This window comes from Papaver somniferum, chromosome 8 (assembly GCF_003573695.1).
Source record: "Papaver somniferum cultivar HN1 chromosome 8, ASM357369v1, whole genome shotgun sequence".
In the NCBI taxonomy this organism is placed as follows: Eukaryota; Viridiplantae; Streptophyta; class Magnoliopsida; order Ranunculales; family Papaveraceae; genus Papaver; species Papaver somniferum.
In genome coordinates this window covers 54,505,853-54,520,609 of record NC_039365.1, presented here as the reverse complement: position 1 = coordinate 54,520,609, position 14,757 = coordinate 54,505,853, and the positions used below count along the sequence as shown (strand labels likewise).

The 14,757-nt window shown below is 41.5% G+C and overlaps 1 protein-coding gene across 1 annotated transcript; it reads right to left on the bottom strand.

Moving 5' to 3' along the window:
- Nucleotide 1: 1 nt before the first annotated feature.
- Nucleotides 2-1,195, bottom strand: LOC113305562. The gene has a single exon (XM_026554583.1). It carries the CDS (start codon nucleotides 1,193-1,195, stop codon nucleotides 2-4), a length of 1,194 nt encoding a protein of 397 aa, XP_026410368.1.
- Between the last annotated feature and the right edge of the window lie 13,562 nt (nucleotides 1,196-14,757).

Below are 14,757 nucleotides of genomic sequence, written 5' to 3'. Positions count from 1 at the left end.
TTCATTTAAAAGGAGGAGGTGGAGGAGAGATACTCCCCTTATCAATCATATGTTTAAGAGACTCCTTACTAGATTTTCTAGTAGTAACTGCTGGTTTTAAAGGTGGCTTTTTCTTTGCATTCTTACTAGAACTTACTTCATCAGATGATTGAGCACTTTTTGGAATAATAGTAATCTTTTGAGGAATAGTAGCAAATTCAAGAACATTTGAAGCACTAACTTCTTTGATTTCACCATCTTCAGAGTCAGACAGATCATTTTCATTTTCTTGTAATACTTCAAAAGGATTAATTGTAATGTTAATACCAGGAGACTGATTAATACTTTCTAAAACTGGACTGATAGTATTCACTTCAGTTATATGCTCAACATTATTATCTTGAAAAGGCTTATCCAATTCCACATTGTTTTGAGTGGGAGGCTTACCAGAGTTACTTGTAGAAGTACCTTGATTGGCTTGCTGAGTAGCTTGTAATTTTTGAGAAGTATGATTCTGCTCAATCAAGATTTCCCTCTCCGTTGGAACAAAGCTGCCTTGTTGCTGAGTTGCTCTACATTCAGATGTTAAATGTCCAACTATCTTGCATTTGGTACAAAATTTTGGGAGTTTTATAAGTATCACCCTTTGAGAGAAAGCACCAAATTTAGTAATGATCCAAAGTTTGTTAGGAATTGTTTTTGAAAGATCAATCTCAATCAATACTTTAGCATAATAACCACTTTGATATTGAAGTGAAGCATCATCAACCTTAATAGGTGTTCCAATAGCTCTACTGATAGTAAATAGTGTAGCTTCATCCCAGTATTCCAGACTGAGACCAGGAAATTGAACCCATACCATGGCTTTTGATGTCCTCTGACTTTCAGGTCTGAAGTTTGGACTCCAATTCCCTACTCTAAGAATTTGATCATGAACCTCCCAAGTACCAGTAGTAATATAGTTCTTATCTTCAATATTTGATAATCTGATAGTGAAAAAACCTTTACCCAATGGAATAAGTTGGTATTTATCCTTCAACTTCCATTGATTTCTCAAACTAGTAGCAGCATCTGAAAATTTAAGATGGACAAAATCTAGATGACCAATTAAAGAAAACTTCCAAGCATCATATCTTGAATCATCCATATCTGCTACCAGATTAACTGATGGATGAATCTCAGGAGTTTTTGAAAGATCTACAATTAAAGGATTCATTGTAGACCTAGAAAAATTTTTACTAAACAAATTAAAGAACGACACCAAAACCCAGATAACTAACTAAAAATGGAAGAAATTGAAACTGAAACACCAATCATTAGTGAAATTGTAATGAAAACACCTGATTTTAATAGATTGTTGACTTTAAGAAGGAAGATTTTCCGAAGGAAGAGAACCGAGTTGGTCGCCCGAGTTGCAGAGCGTGACTCGCCCGAGTTGACAAGCAATTAATTCCAGTTATATAAATTCTACTTTCTGATACAAGTCGTAAACAACCACACCTTCAGAATCAACTATTCGGGTCTCAATACTTTCTTCGCTTCCCTCCCTAAGACCAACCCTTCTCCTTCACTTTGCGACCGAAGCAAGCCTGGAACGGCCATTTCTTGGTCCAGGGTTTTACAGATTGATCTCTCGAATCAAAAGTACTCCCACGCAGTACATTGTTTAGGTTCTAGACTCGTTTCTCATCCACACACATGAATTTACCAAAACCAGCAGAAACCGTTTTCACCCTCAAACAATTGGCGACCACAGTGGGAGATTAATCTCTCGGTTACAATATCAATTTCCAATTTCTAATTTCATTTTTTTCAACCCCAGTCTCAAGATGGTAGAACTCAGTTCGTATCGGCAACAAACCCTGAGAGCACTAGAGCTGAAATCATCCTCGGTATTAGCGCTCCTTCCAGTGGCATTAATACGCCACCTGCCAACACCAGCGGCGCGGAAAGTGTTCCTTCAGGCGTTATGCCTCCGATCATCAGAGCCAGAGCCGTTGCTGCTACCCCCAACGTTTCTTCAAGTATAACTCCTCCAACCGTCACCAGAGCTGCTGCTACTCCACCATCGGGACGAGAAACTGGGGGAGCCAGAGGAAACCGATCCCATATTACCATTGTTGATTTGATGGAAAGACAGGAGGTTCTCGCTATAGCTCATACGGACATGGCTTCGTCTCTAAAAAAAGTGCTTATTTTCCTCAAGACATTGACGGAGCGGCTACCACAGCCATCACGACAACCACAGCCAACGAGGAACACTTTCAATACTCCTGGCATCGATAACTCAGCAGGGCGCACCTTTGTAGATGAATAGACTCGTTCAGGAGCTCTAGCGGAGAGGAATCAACCATCCAATTTTGTCACACGAGCAGATTTGGAACGACTTCTTCGAAACCGAGACAAAATCGATTCTGCGGACATGCATCATCATCAACCCCCATATCCTCCTGAAGTACAAAGAATTCCTCTTCCGAGAGGATACTCTTCTCCTCAATTCTCCCTGTATGACGACACCGGTAATGCACGTAAACATGTCTCTCGATTTTTGGATCCTTGGCGAGCACGAATAAATCATGTTCTCCGTTTGAAAGAGTTTCCGAAGTCACTTACCGGAAGAGCATACACGTGGTACAACAACATTGCACCAAATAACATATCCAACTGGGGTGACATGGTCAAGGCTTTCTACAAAAAGTACTTCTTTGTGTCTGAGCAAATTACCTTCTCAGATTTAGGAAGGATGTTTCAACGAAACGATAAACATCCAAATGATTATGTCAAAAGATTCAGAATTCAAGTGATGGATTGTCACGACCCAAATGTGACCGAAAAACAATTAGTGGATTCTTGCATCAATAGAATGGTTCCCATCTACAGTGCCTTACTGGATAATCTGCGATACATTCTCTGAACTCCATGAGGCTGCTAAACGGTCGGCCACAACAGCACCAGCATTAGTGGAAAGAACTAGGCCAGCCAAGATTGAAGACGCACACGAAACTCGAGGAAATAGACGTCTCATCAACAAGCAATATAACACTGGCCCCTCTGTGAGCATGATAAGTGAAAGAAGAAAAAAGAAGGCTCCAGCGGTAGAACAACAATCCAAGCACGCAATGCCAGGACATCAGGAGGCTCCACCGTGAAAAACCGCAGCTATGGCTCCTTCGCAGCATCAAGAAGACGGAGAACATGCCTTAGATTTCCCGTTCCCAATCGAAGAAGTAATTGAACTCTTGGAAGCATGGATCCAAGATGGCGCCATCAAGCTGCCTCTTATCAGGCGCCCATCAACTGAAGAGGAAATGGCAAACCCTAAGTATTGCCGCTACCATAGGTTTGTCCATCACCCGACCAGTGACTGCAATAGATTAAAGCATATCTTCAAATAAAAGGTGGAGGCAGGGGAACTTCAACTGGGGAATGAGGGAGTTCACAGAGATCCTATTCCAGTCAGGAGTTGCATGCTCTCTGGGGACTCTGTTCACAAAACCGTGCAACACATGATGCAACATGTATGTGAAATTCTCTATTTCTCCAAGGCGCAACGTCAAGATATATTCACAGACCTTAATCACGTTGTGTCGTGCAAGCGACTTTTTCCTATTGAAGAAACCACACCAGAATCCTAAGTTCTTTCAGGAAGCGGTGTTGGAAAATGCAACTGGGGACTGCTGACCACGGTTTATCTGAGGGGCGCCGAGCTTGATAGCACATTGATTGACGCGGCCTCTGACTTCAACATCGTTACCATCAAGACTCTGAGAACTGTGAGAATTTCGAAGCAGGAGGCTACTCTTTCCCCAATTATGGTCAAAAACTTGGAAGGAGAAGCAATAGACGCATATGGTTACATCAACCTTGAAATTAAGGTGGGAGATGCTCTAACACATGGAAAATTCCACATTTTCAAAGAACTCTCAAATTACGACATGATTCTGGGGAGCTCATGGGTACATGGAAATAAAGCGAAATTAGGAATATCCCCTTTGTCGGTGTCGATACCCGAAAGAATTTCCAACAATCCATCTAACCCTGAAGATCACATGTTGTCGTATAAAAAACTTACCAACGTAACTCAATTACCTGGAGAGTGCCCGTCGACGTTCATCCGAATATTCCGAACACAAGTAAGTCTTATTGAACAACCCTTTCTGCACCCAGTCACTTCTCCTCTCGGTCAAGCATGGGGACTCGGTCCAGTTATCAACCCGGGCGTCATTAAGAGATGTGAATGGGATGCTTGGCCTTTCAAATGCTTTGTCAAAAACTAAGAAGCTGCCTCAGTCAAATATAACGAGCTTAAAAATAAAGTGATTGCACAACGCCCAAACCCGTTTCAAATTGGAGATATGGTAATCAAGGCGACCGCGTTTCAAGTTGGAGATGTAACAGTGAAGCTAACCTCTCAACCTGATTCGCTTAAAGAAAGGGAAGACGAGCCATACCTGGTGACAGATGTTATCTTGGGTGGTTACTGCAAACTCATCAATACCGACAAATTGGAAGGCGTGAAAATTCATTCACGATGGATCAAGCCCTTCAATACCTAAAATGTGGTGCTACCTTTTCTTCCAGCGTTTTCCTTTTAAGTATTTCCTTCAGTAATTTCCCTTTTCCCTGCAATATTTGTAATCCCTCCAAAATGATTGCACTGCTTGCATTCATAATTAGGGTTTCGATTTTAATTAAAAGCATCTTTATTTTAAAATAAGTTTTCCCAAATCATCTCAAGGGAAAAGTATCCAGCAAACCACAAAGTCACTACCCATCAATTAAAAACCAGAAAAAATCAAACCTTACAAGAAATATCTTATTCGAAAAAGAAAAAAAATACTGAAGAAGGGAATGTGCAAGGAAGAAGATCATCGAGTGGCGGCACGGACACCTTCCTTCAAGAACATCTGGCTTCAACTTTTGACCGACGAGGATTCTCTACTTCTCACGATGTGCTTCCTAGCTTGTGACGGCTCACACTTCTACATACCCAAGCTGCGAGAACATCATTGCTACTGGTTTTCCCCTATTTTGAGTTACTGTTGCCAACGGCATGCGAGGCGTTCCCATGGAAGTAGCTAAACGGAGAGAATGTGACACGCCTACTAGCATTATTGCTGCGTCATTTATGTGATTTGGCTTCCTATCCGTTGAATCGCTTTGGAAGGTGGAAGAACTTATTTTTCGCAAAAGGGGTTTTAGGTCTCGTCCGAGAGATTTTATTCATTCAATCAAAGATGTGAAATTATCAAAGCAGCATAAATGAAAGAATATTACTTGGTGAAACATGGTTTCAGTCGCACGAACAAAAAGAAAAACTGAAGTATCAAAAAACATCTACAATCTACGAAAATATTGTCTTCTCTGCGGAAGGAAATCACAAAATGGAAAACCAGTTGTCAATGACAAGACACATTGGTCAATGACGCCTCCATCAGAGATTTTTCAAGCACTTTCCCCAGCACCCTCTCCGACAGCAAACATTCCATCCCGAATCCATTTCAGCAGCAGTTTCAACATCCCATCTAGAAGTCGTTTCAGCAGCAGCTTCAATATTCCATCCAGAAGCCGTCTCAGCAGCAGTTTCAATATCCCATCTAGAAGTTGTTTCAGCAGCAGCTTCAATATTCCATCAGAAGCCGTCTCAGCAGCATCTTCAACATCCCATCTAGAAGTCGTTTCAGCAGCAGCTTCAACATACCATCTAGAAGCCGTTTCAGTAGCAGCTTCAACATCCCTTCCAGGATCCGTTTCGACAACGGCTCCAACATATGCTTCCGCCGCCTCACCGTCTTCCTTGACAGCATCCTCAGCGATCGCTTCAACTCCCATAAGTTTCTTGGGCTCAGTCCTTCGCCATTTCAATCGAGAAGCGAATCGATTAGCCCTGGCATTGGGATGTGGAGAAGCTTCATCACTTTGAGATTTCCTGACTTGCTGGGACGCTTCATCATGTCTCCATTTTTCCTCCATGTCCATCAAAGCCATGAAATCCTGAGCATGACCCGCACGATGCGTAGATGGGTGAGAGACATGCCTTGCATAATCCGGCCGGCTGCATGGAACAAAGGGTTGATCTGGTTTAATATCTCTTCATATGAAGAAAACCTGGGTTTGTCAATTTCAAAAAAATTCTCCGAGGAGTCAAAGGTATGATCATCACCGGAAGATCCCATTGTGCACTACAAAAAAAATAAAAAAAATTACATTATATCTGCATCGGCAATCTACATGATGAAGAAGACAAAATACAGAACTAGGAGAAGAGACATGAGACGGTACCTGCGAAGAGGATGGACGCAATTCTATAGTGATCTATATGAACGAAAGGTTCAAGATCGCCTCTTATATTGAGCGGATTGATGAAACCTGAGAAACAAAACCCTTTTACCAGTCGTGTATCAAGGCTCCGAATGCGGGATACCAACTGGATTAGATACTTGAATGTACGGAAAATTAGGGTTTGGTATCCAGGTTAGCAGCCATCCCTGCCATTCCATGACCTAGCCAGCGCCATCCCTGCCACTCCGTGATCAAAGTCGTGTTATCTCCGCCCATCTTGTGACCTAGCCGGCTCCATCCTCATTGTTTGGTAGCCAAAGTTTCAAGTCCAGTTTCCACCATTCCGCGAACTGAAGCCAGTTTCCACCATTCCACGGACTAAAGCCAAGCGTCATCTCCATACGTTCTGGTGACCTAGCAAGCTAGCGCCATCCACCTATTCGTGGCCCAAGCCAGCAACGCCATCGTTACCGCTCCGCGGCGTAAGCCGCGAGTCAGCGTCAGACTCATGGCCCGAGTTGGCACCAACGTTCCGGGAAGAAAATCTCGTCAGCACCCTGCGGCCAAGCCGGAAATATGCCAAGCCGACGACGCAAGGATCATAGACTACTTGTGCCTCCTGCCAAAGGTTAGTCGGATTTCCCTGGAAATCTCTTCATGTCTTGCCCTTTTGATTTTACTCTTGTCTGTCACTATCTCATGCTTACCCCGCAACAATGCCACTGTTACGTGCTAAGCATGGGACTACATTCAATTAATATAAGGTGATAAGTGTTTAACCTCTACACTGGCACACTTATTGAGCAACTCAGTATTCTCTCATAAAATTTACCCAGAATGGTGCATGTAGCAACAATCCCAAGTATTCTGTAAATTTTGGCACCTTGCCTACATTCAATTAATATAAGTTTCTTTGAATGCTTCATGTGCTATGTTCCCCGGCTGAACCCTTAATGTTGATATGGCATGACAATTTGGGTTCACTCTTAGCAGAGTAGCACGAATTTCCAAGTATCAAGGATAAGGTTTTTGCATAAGGTATTCAATCAGAAAGCATGCTGCTCTCTGGCAATGAAATTAAAAGAACTCTGTGTCAATACATATAGTTCAATCAATTATCCCGACTAATTTGCAAAAGTTAGGGTATTGCGCCTTGCGCAGTATATCAGACCTTAAGTCTAGGAAAACTAGGTAATTAATCCGCCATGGATTAGCAGAATTTTGACCAGAATCAGAAAACAAGGAGCCACAGGATAGGAGAAGCAACAAAGGGAGGCGTGACCATGCTTAAGGCCAATCAGCGCCATTGGCCACTCCCCATCCTAAACCATCCCCATCTCCCTCGACCAATAAGGTTACTCTAAAGCCGCCACGCTCACACCAGAAGTGTAGTCACGCCCATGCTTGGCTGGCCCCTCTCCTTTCTACCGATCAATCAGGTCACTTTAAAATGTGCCACGAGTACTAGAGGTGTGGTCGTGCCTTATGTTTGGCCGGCCCCTTTTCTTGACCAATCAAGTCGCTCTAAACTCGCCACCATACATTAAAGGCCAAACGCACCTCGGCGCGCCACCATACTAACTGGCAAGCCAAACGCGCCCTGCCATAACAACATATTAATCGGCACGCCAACATGCCACTCTGCCGCAGTAACATGCCAATGTGCCACAAATGACGCCACTACATGCTAATCCACTTTCTGTTCGTGGGCAATGCCATAACGGACTCCAATTAGGATTTCATGATCGAAACAAAACTTTTGCTTCAATAGCGCTAGCCGAAACCCTAATTTTTGGCCATAGTCCATAATATGCCATAAGCCACTTTAGCCTTGGCCATGCCGCCAATCCCTAAATTTTGCCACGATACCAAATCCTAGCCTTGGCCATGCCGCCAAGCCTTAACTTTGGCCACGTCGCCAAATCCTAGCCTTGGCCATGCAAGCCATGCTGCAATGCCGCTGGCACGCACCAAAGGTGCCATTGCGCTATTACCAGGCGCCAATAAAAGGTAGCCATAATCAACGACTACCCTTCCTCATGAGATGCGATCTCAGCCATCAAAGTTTGCCACCAAATTTCCAGACTTGTGGAAAATTTTAGGCGACCCGCCGCCTAAATCTAGTGGCCCAGGCTACGCCAGGCACCACTTGCACCACCGTGCCACTGACATGCACGAGCCATGCCAGCCATGCTGCAATGCCGCTGGCACGCACCAAAGGTGCCATTGCGCCATTACCAGGCGCCAACAGAAGGTAGACATAATCAACGACTACCCTTCCTCATGAGATGCGATCTCAGACATCCAAATTTTCCACCAAATTTCCAGACTTGTGGCAAATTTTAGGCGACCCGCCGCCTAAATCTAGTGGCCATGGCTACGCCAGGCGCCACTTGCACCACCGTTCCACTGACATGCACGAGCCATGCCAGCCGTGCTGCAATGCCTCTAGCATGCACCAAAGGTGCCATTGCGCCATTACCAGGCGCCAACATAAGGTAGCCATAATCAACGGCTACCCTTCATCATGAGATGCAATCTCAGCCATCAAAGTTCGCCACCGAGCCGACAGGCTTTTGGAAAGTTTCAGGCGACCATCCAAGATAAGCCTAGTAGCATCGCATGCTATTTTCCTGCGGCAAGATTCTTGATTTTAACTTGCCACACGTAGCAAAGTGCTACATGTTTTCCATGAAAATACTCGAGACCTCAAACATGTCACAAACTGGGGGATACTCATCAGGGTATTGGTCTGGCGGTTTACAGCGTGCGGCGTGCAATACGCCCGTTACAAGAAAGTGTCATGAAGAAGGGCGGTTAGTAATGGCAAGAAGTAATGGTGTAAACGTTTCCTTCATCATGGAAGCATAAATTCTGACGTTATACGTTACTCCACTCTTCCACTACTCAATCGTTTCCACTTCCTACAAGACCAGGGTACGTTTTACTATGACTTGTATAAATAGGTTTCACCTATTTCTACCAAACAACAAGTTTTGGTCAGGAAAGCAACATAGTATCCAGAAATCACCTGATATCTTTTCATTTAGCTAGCCAGTTCTACTTTCTGATACAAGTCGTAAACAATCACACCTTCAGAATCAACTATTCTGGTCTCAACACTTTCTTCGCTTCCCTCCCTAAGACCAACCCTTCTCCTTCACTTTGTGACCGAAGCAAGCCTGGAACAACCATTTCTTGGTTTAGGCCAGGGTTGTACAGATTGATCTCTCGAATCAAAAGTACTCCCGTGCAGTACATTGTTTAGGGTCTAGACTCGTTTCTCATCCACACACACGAATTTACCAAAACCAGTAGAAACTGTTTTCATCCTCAAACAATGATATATCACAATTCGTTAAGACTCAACGTCTTTCTATTATTTTGTCTCAGCAGACACCTTAAGCTCAATCCATAAGTCTCAAAGCATATCACATTCGTTCATTATGCTCGACTCATCAAGGTTAAGACTCATCATCTAGTCAAGTCAACAACTGACTAATTAAATACACGTCTGCCTTGCAGACTCCACATTCGTGAGTCAGTCAATCATGTCACATGGGGGGATATTCACTAAGGTTTTGGTCTGGCGTCCTACGACACGTGTTTACACCCACGATGAGCAATGTGAGTAAGTCGTCAAGTAGTTGAAGGAGTTAACAAAGTAGTGGATGGACAATCAACCAATTCTCCCATGTACATGGAACTGGTTTGACCACGATTTCCTACTTTTCTACTCTCTCACTCCAGCAACTGTCACAGTTACTGGGGATCAATGTGCCTACTATTCTTGCAATATAAATAAGTTTCTAAATCCACAATTGAACAACAACAATTTCGATCCACAAGAAATTATCACTCAATCAATCAGAACTTATCTCATACGAACTCAACAATTCATAAACTTGCAGAAACCTTCAACACATAAACAATCCTTGGTCATTATTGATCTCACACACACTTCTCAACTTCCCTCCTATAGATCGACCCTCATCCCTCTTTGTGACCGAATTGATTCTGGAATGGCCATTGTCTTAGTTTATGACGGAGTCATACAGATTGATCTCTCGAACTCATAGCACTCCCGTGCAGTGCTTCTGTTTGCAAAAGGTTTAAGTAGTTTGCTCGGTCGAGGAGTCTCCTCCCGTACGCTCGAGTTTCTACTTTCCTAAAAAACCTGCAAATCGTTTTCACCCATCAACAGATTAATATAATATCTATATGAAATATGGTAGTGCATATTCCATACACTGTGTACAAGATCAAAGAAGCTTGTCGCAAAGCTCAACAGAATCTTGATCTGAAAAAGGCATATCATTCAATATTGTACCTCGATCCATCTGCTTGGGTTAGTATTTTTTTATTTTTATTTTCCTTTTCATCACAAGAATTATAAAAAACAAACTAGTTATTTATTTTTGAGGGTGCATATAGGCTACACTTGGGTAAAAAACTAGCTAGTTTGACATCAGCACTTGAAAGTACAGATAGTCTATACTGGGAAAAATATTTGATAATTTGACAAACATTACAATAAAAACTAGTTATTTCTTTTTCAGAGTGCATATAGGCTACACTGGGAAAAACTATCTAGTTTGACATTATCACTTGAAAGTACAAATAGGCTATACTGGGAAAAATATTAGATAATTTGATAAACATTATTTTAGAGTACATATATCTATGCTAACACTTGCAAAAAAATTTTGATATTCCAGCTTTATGTCGACCGACCTCAATTTTTTCCGGGCGAAGACAAGGATTTTGTTGATACACTGTTGTAAACGTGAATGGAATTCAAAATATTCTCATTGATTTGTTAGAGAATTAGGCATGGCCTTATATACAGAGAGTTACAAAAGATGTCGACATGCATTGTAAAGAAAGATGTCGACATTCAGCATAAAAGAAGTAAGAAAATATTGCAAAGTAAACAAGAATATGTTACAAGTATACTTTAATCCCAATACCGTCCCTCAAGTTGGAGCATGAAGATTGGAAATTCCCAACTTGGAAAGAAGAGATTGAAAATGTTGACGACCCAAGGCTTTAGTAAGAATATCAGCAAGCTGCACAGTAGTATGAACGTACACAGGAGCAATAGTACCTTTGAGAATCTCATCACGTACAAAATGACAATCTATTTCAATGTGTTTCGTACGTTCATGAAAGACTGGATTATTTGCAATATGTAGAGCAGCTTGACTGTCACAATGAAGAAATACGGGCGCAGTGATAGACGCATTTATGTGTCTAATATGTCTCTATTGTATGTATTGTTAGTGCTCAATTTTGTATTAATTGTGTTCTTTTATGTCTTTGTAGGAATTATTAGAGAAATAAGCTCTTTCGGCGAAATTGGCTCGAAAAGTGGTGTTTTACACCCCAGGATAGAGACTAAAAACACCCCAGAAATGCGCCGGAGGAACCCAGAAAAAATGCTGGAAACACCCCAGAAAAATTACTTAAGGCACCCAAGGGACATTGTTATTCGGACTCCAGCAACGGATAAGGGGCGACCACTGGATAAGGGGTGACCTTCTTCACAAATTCAAAAAAATATTTTGGCGGGAAAATATTTGCTCTTCACTGGCAGATTTTCTCGATTGCATTTGGACGTGATTTTGTGCGATTCAATCGCTGAAACTTTTTGGAAAGATGTAATATATCATAACAGAGCTGGTATGGGTGATTGTTTCGACTGAATTTGGCTGGATAATCACGTGGAAGAAATCAGGGCAACACGGGTTGGAAAATGATATTCACGGATTTTCAGCAAGTTTGATGTGTGCTGCTCGTGTTTGGATGACACTTAGTCATTGAAGATGCGTGTAGAAGCTAAATAAGGGAGTATCAGAGGCTGTTTACGCGTGGAGAATCATTTCAGGGAAGAAAATATTCGGAAAATATTTTCTTTTAACACCGAGTAATGTAGGATCATGGAGAGTTAATGAGCGTGATTTCTTGTCGCTGTTGGGTATAAATAGGTTCTCTGGGTGTCCTAGAAGAGGGGTCGAGAGTTTTGGGAGGTTTGGAGGCGAGCAGAGAGGCGCAGGAGGAGTTGCAGAGAAGTTACCTGCTGCTGCTGCTGCTGCCATTAACACGCCTGAAGAACACGAAGAACACACTTACCAGAACCGTCGTTTTCCAGCAGTCTTAAAACAGCAGCGACAGCGACAGTGGAAGCTAAGTATCGTTGTTTCTGTTACAGCAGTGGTAAAGTATCGTTGTTCTCTGGACGCCTTCTGTAGGTCGCAGATTCACTGTTTTAGTTCTTCTTTATCTTTTAATCAACTTTTTGAGCTATAAAAATGTATTTTGAGAACATGATTAATATGAGTAGCTAAACCCCAACATTGGGATGATGGAGGAAGCCGTTCTTTACGCATATGATAACTATATTAATTCTTTTTTGACTACTTGCACTTTTTATTGATCGATTTATGATTTTTCTTAATTGGTTGTGATATCGTATGATGATGTATGCTTGGTCGTAGTGCTTTTGATGCGTCATGCTAGTGATATACAATAAATATTCTAAAAATCTACCTTGGCAAGAATGAGAGTCCTTATGATTTGAGCTATAATTGTTTCGAATAAATATATGAATTGTGTGAATGATTAATGGTGGAATCCTGAGTCCTAGTGTCTCTTGATCCTGTGACAAAAATTGTATATATTTTTATTTTCTAAAAAAATTATCCTTCACAAGTCCGAGAGTTTGAACCTCATTACTACACCCACAAAAATCTTATATCATTTTGGCGCCGCCGACGCGGAATTGTGTTTAGGTAGAATTTTTTTTTTAGATTTTTTTTTTCTTTGTTCTTTTTTACGTTCTTTGGGTATTTGTCTATGTGATACAGGTTTTGAGGCTTGAATCGAAAAATGATATAAGATTTTTGCGTCTATCAACACCCCCAAACTTATTATTCGCTAGTCCTCGAGCAAAATTTATTCTTGAAAAGTGACCGAGTTAATCTCGGGTGGGTTTATCAGAGGTGTACCCACAATAACCAATACTCCAGACCCTAGCTATCTACGAAAAATCTTGAAAAGCACTAAAGAACCTCCTTGGTTGGCATACTTATTAATTATAGGAGGAAGTACCCTGACGCGAAATTCCAATTGTTGTATACGAGTTTGCACTCAAGCATACTAAAATTCATATAAGTGACAGAGATCTACTAAGATAGTTTCACGATGGACATCATACTCGGAGTCAGACTAATCACATGAAAAGATTAAGAAGATGGAAAAAGAAAAATGTAGATGGTTGAAAAGCGAACGGTGTTTCCCATATCTGTCTGAAGTCCTCTGCCAAGATGAACCTAACCTAAATGACTGAGATACCGGTCTGACTAATATTAACACACTGGCATATACAAGGGAACTAGTGGTCAATAACTTAAATCTAGATCAACAAACTGGAAAATACAAGGGAACCAGCAGTTGACTACACATAACAATAACCATTTTTTTTTTAACTTAACGGCATGAATAGATCATTTGGATCCAATCGCATGCTTCTTGTCAGCAGATTACACGATAGTTCCCACGGGTCCTGCATTCCACGCTTGCTTAGGCGACGGAAACAGGGAGAACACACGCATATTGCTATCCAAGTGTTAATACTTATTCCGATTGGTCTAACTGGTCCGGTCTAATATTTATTTTTTTTCTTTTTTTGAAAAGGTAACTCAGTCACTCTATTTCACCCTAGCAAAGGTAACAACTTGAATCGTGTGCCCCACCAAATCACTTAAAATAAAAGAAAACTAAAAATAGAAAGTGAAAAGGACTCGACAAGATATGGCGAAACTATCATGTTAATTCTAACACCTGAGCTCTGTGCTTTTATGAATAGACTCTATAGATGTTTCCATCTAGTCAGATTGGTTCCTCAGCTCCTAAAACAAAAATGTTTCCATCCACTTAGATTGGTTAGTGCTATCCTTAATAGGCGTAAATTTCTAGGCTTTGGTGTTTATTTATTACGCAACTAAAAAGTTTCTCCCAATACCCCCAAACTTAAATCTAACATTGTCCTCAATGTTCTAAAGATAAAATTAAAAACATGAACAAGGAGAAACGGTTACTATTTGAAGTAAAATAGTTAAGGAAGGATATTACCGTGTTGCGTGAGATTGGGTTACCTCCCAAGAAGTGCTAAGTTTAAAGTCTTCAGCCAGACTAAGAAAGGTTTAATCACCTCGAATCATATAGCAATAGCCGAAATAATTGTGGGTTATCGAAACCAAATAGAGCTATCACAAGTAAAAGGAATCTGCAACAAGCCAAGAAAATGAACATGTACTGCATACCCTTATCTAATTTCCTGATTAAGATACCTATGTCCCATTGTGGTTCAGGTTCAGGTTCTATGAAAGGATCTTGATAGAAAATTTTCATTGGACGCACTTCCTCATAGCTAAGATCCAACAGTTCAGGTTTAAAAGTCTGGAAAAACTCAATTAAAAATAATAACAACCTGAA

Bases quoted from the DNA above. Each gene is read 5' to 3' on its own strand.
- LOC113305562 (XM_026554583.1), bottom strand. From the start codon at position 1,195: ATGAATCCTTTAATTGTAGATCTTTCAAAAACTCCTGAGATTCATCCA.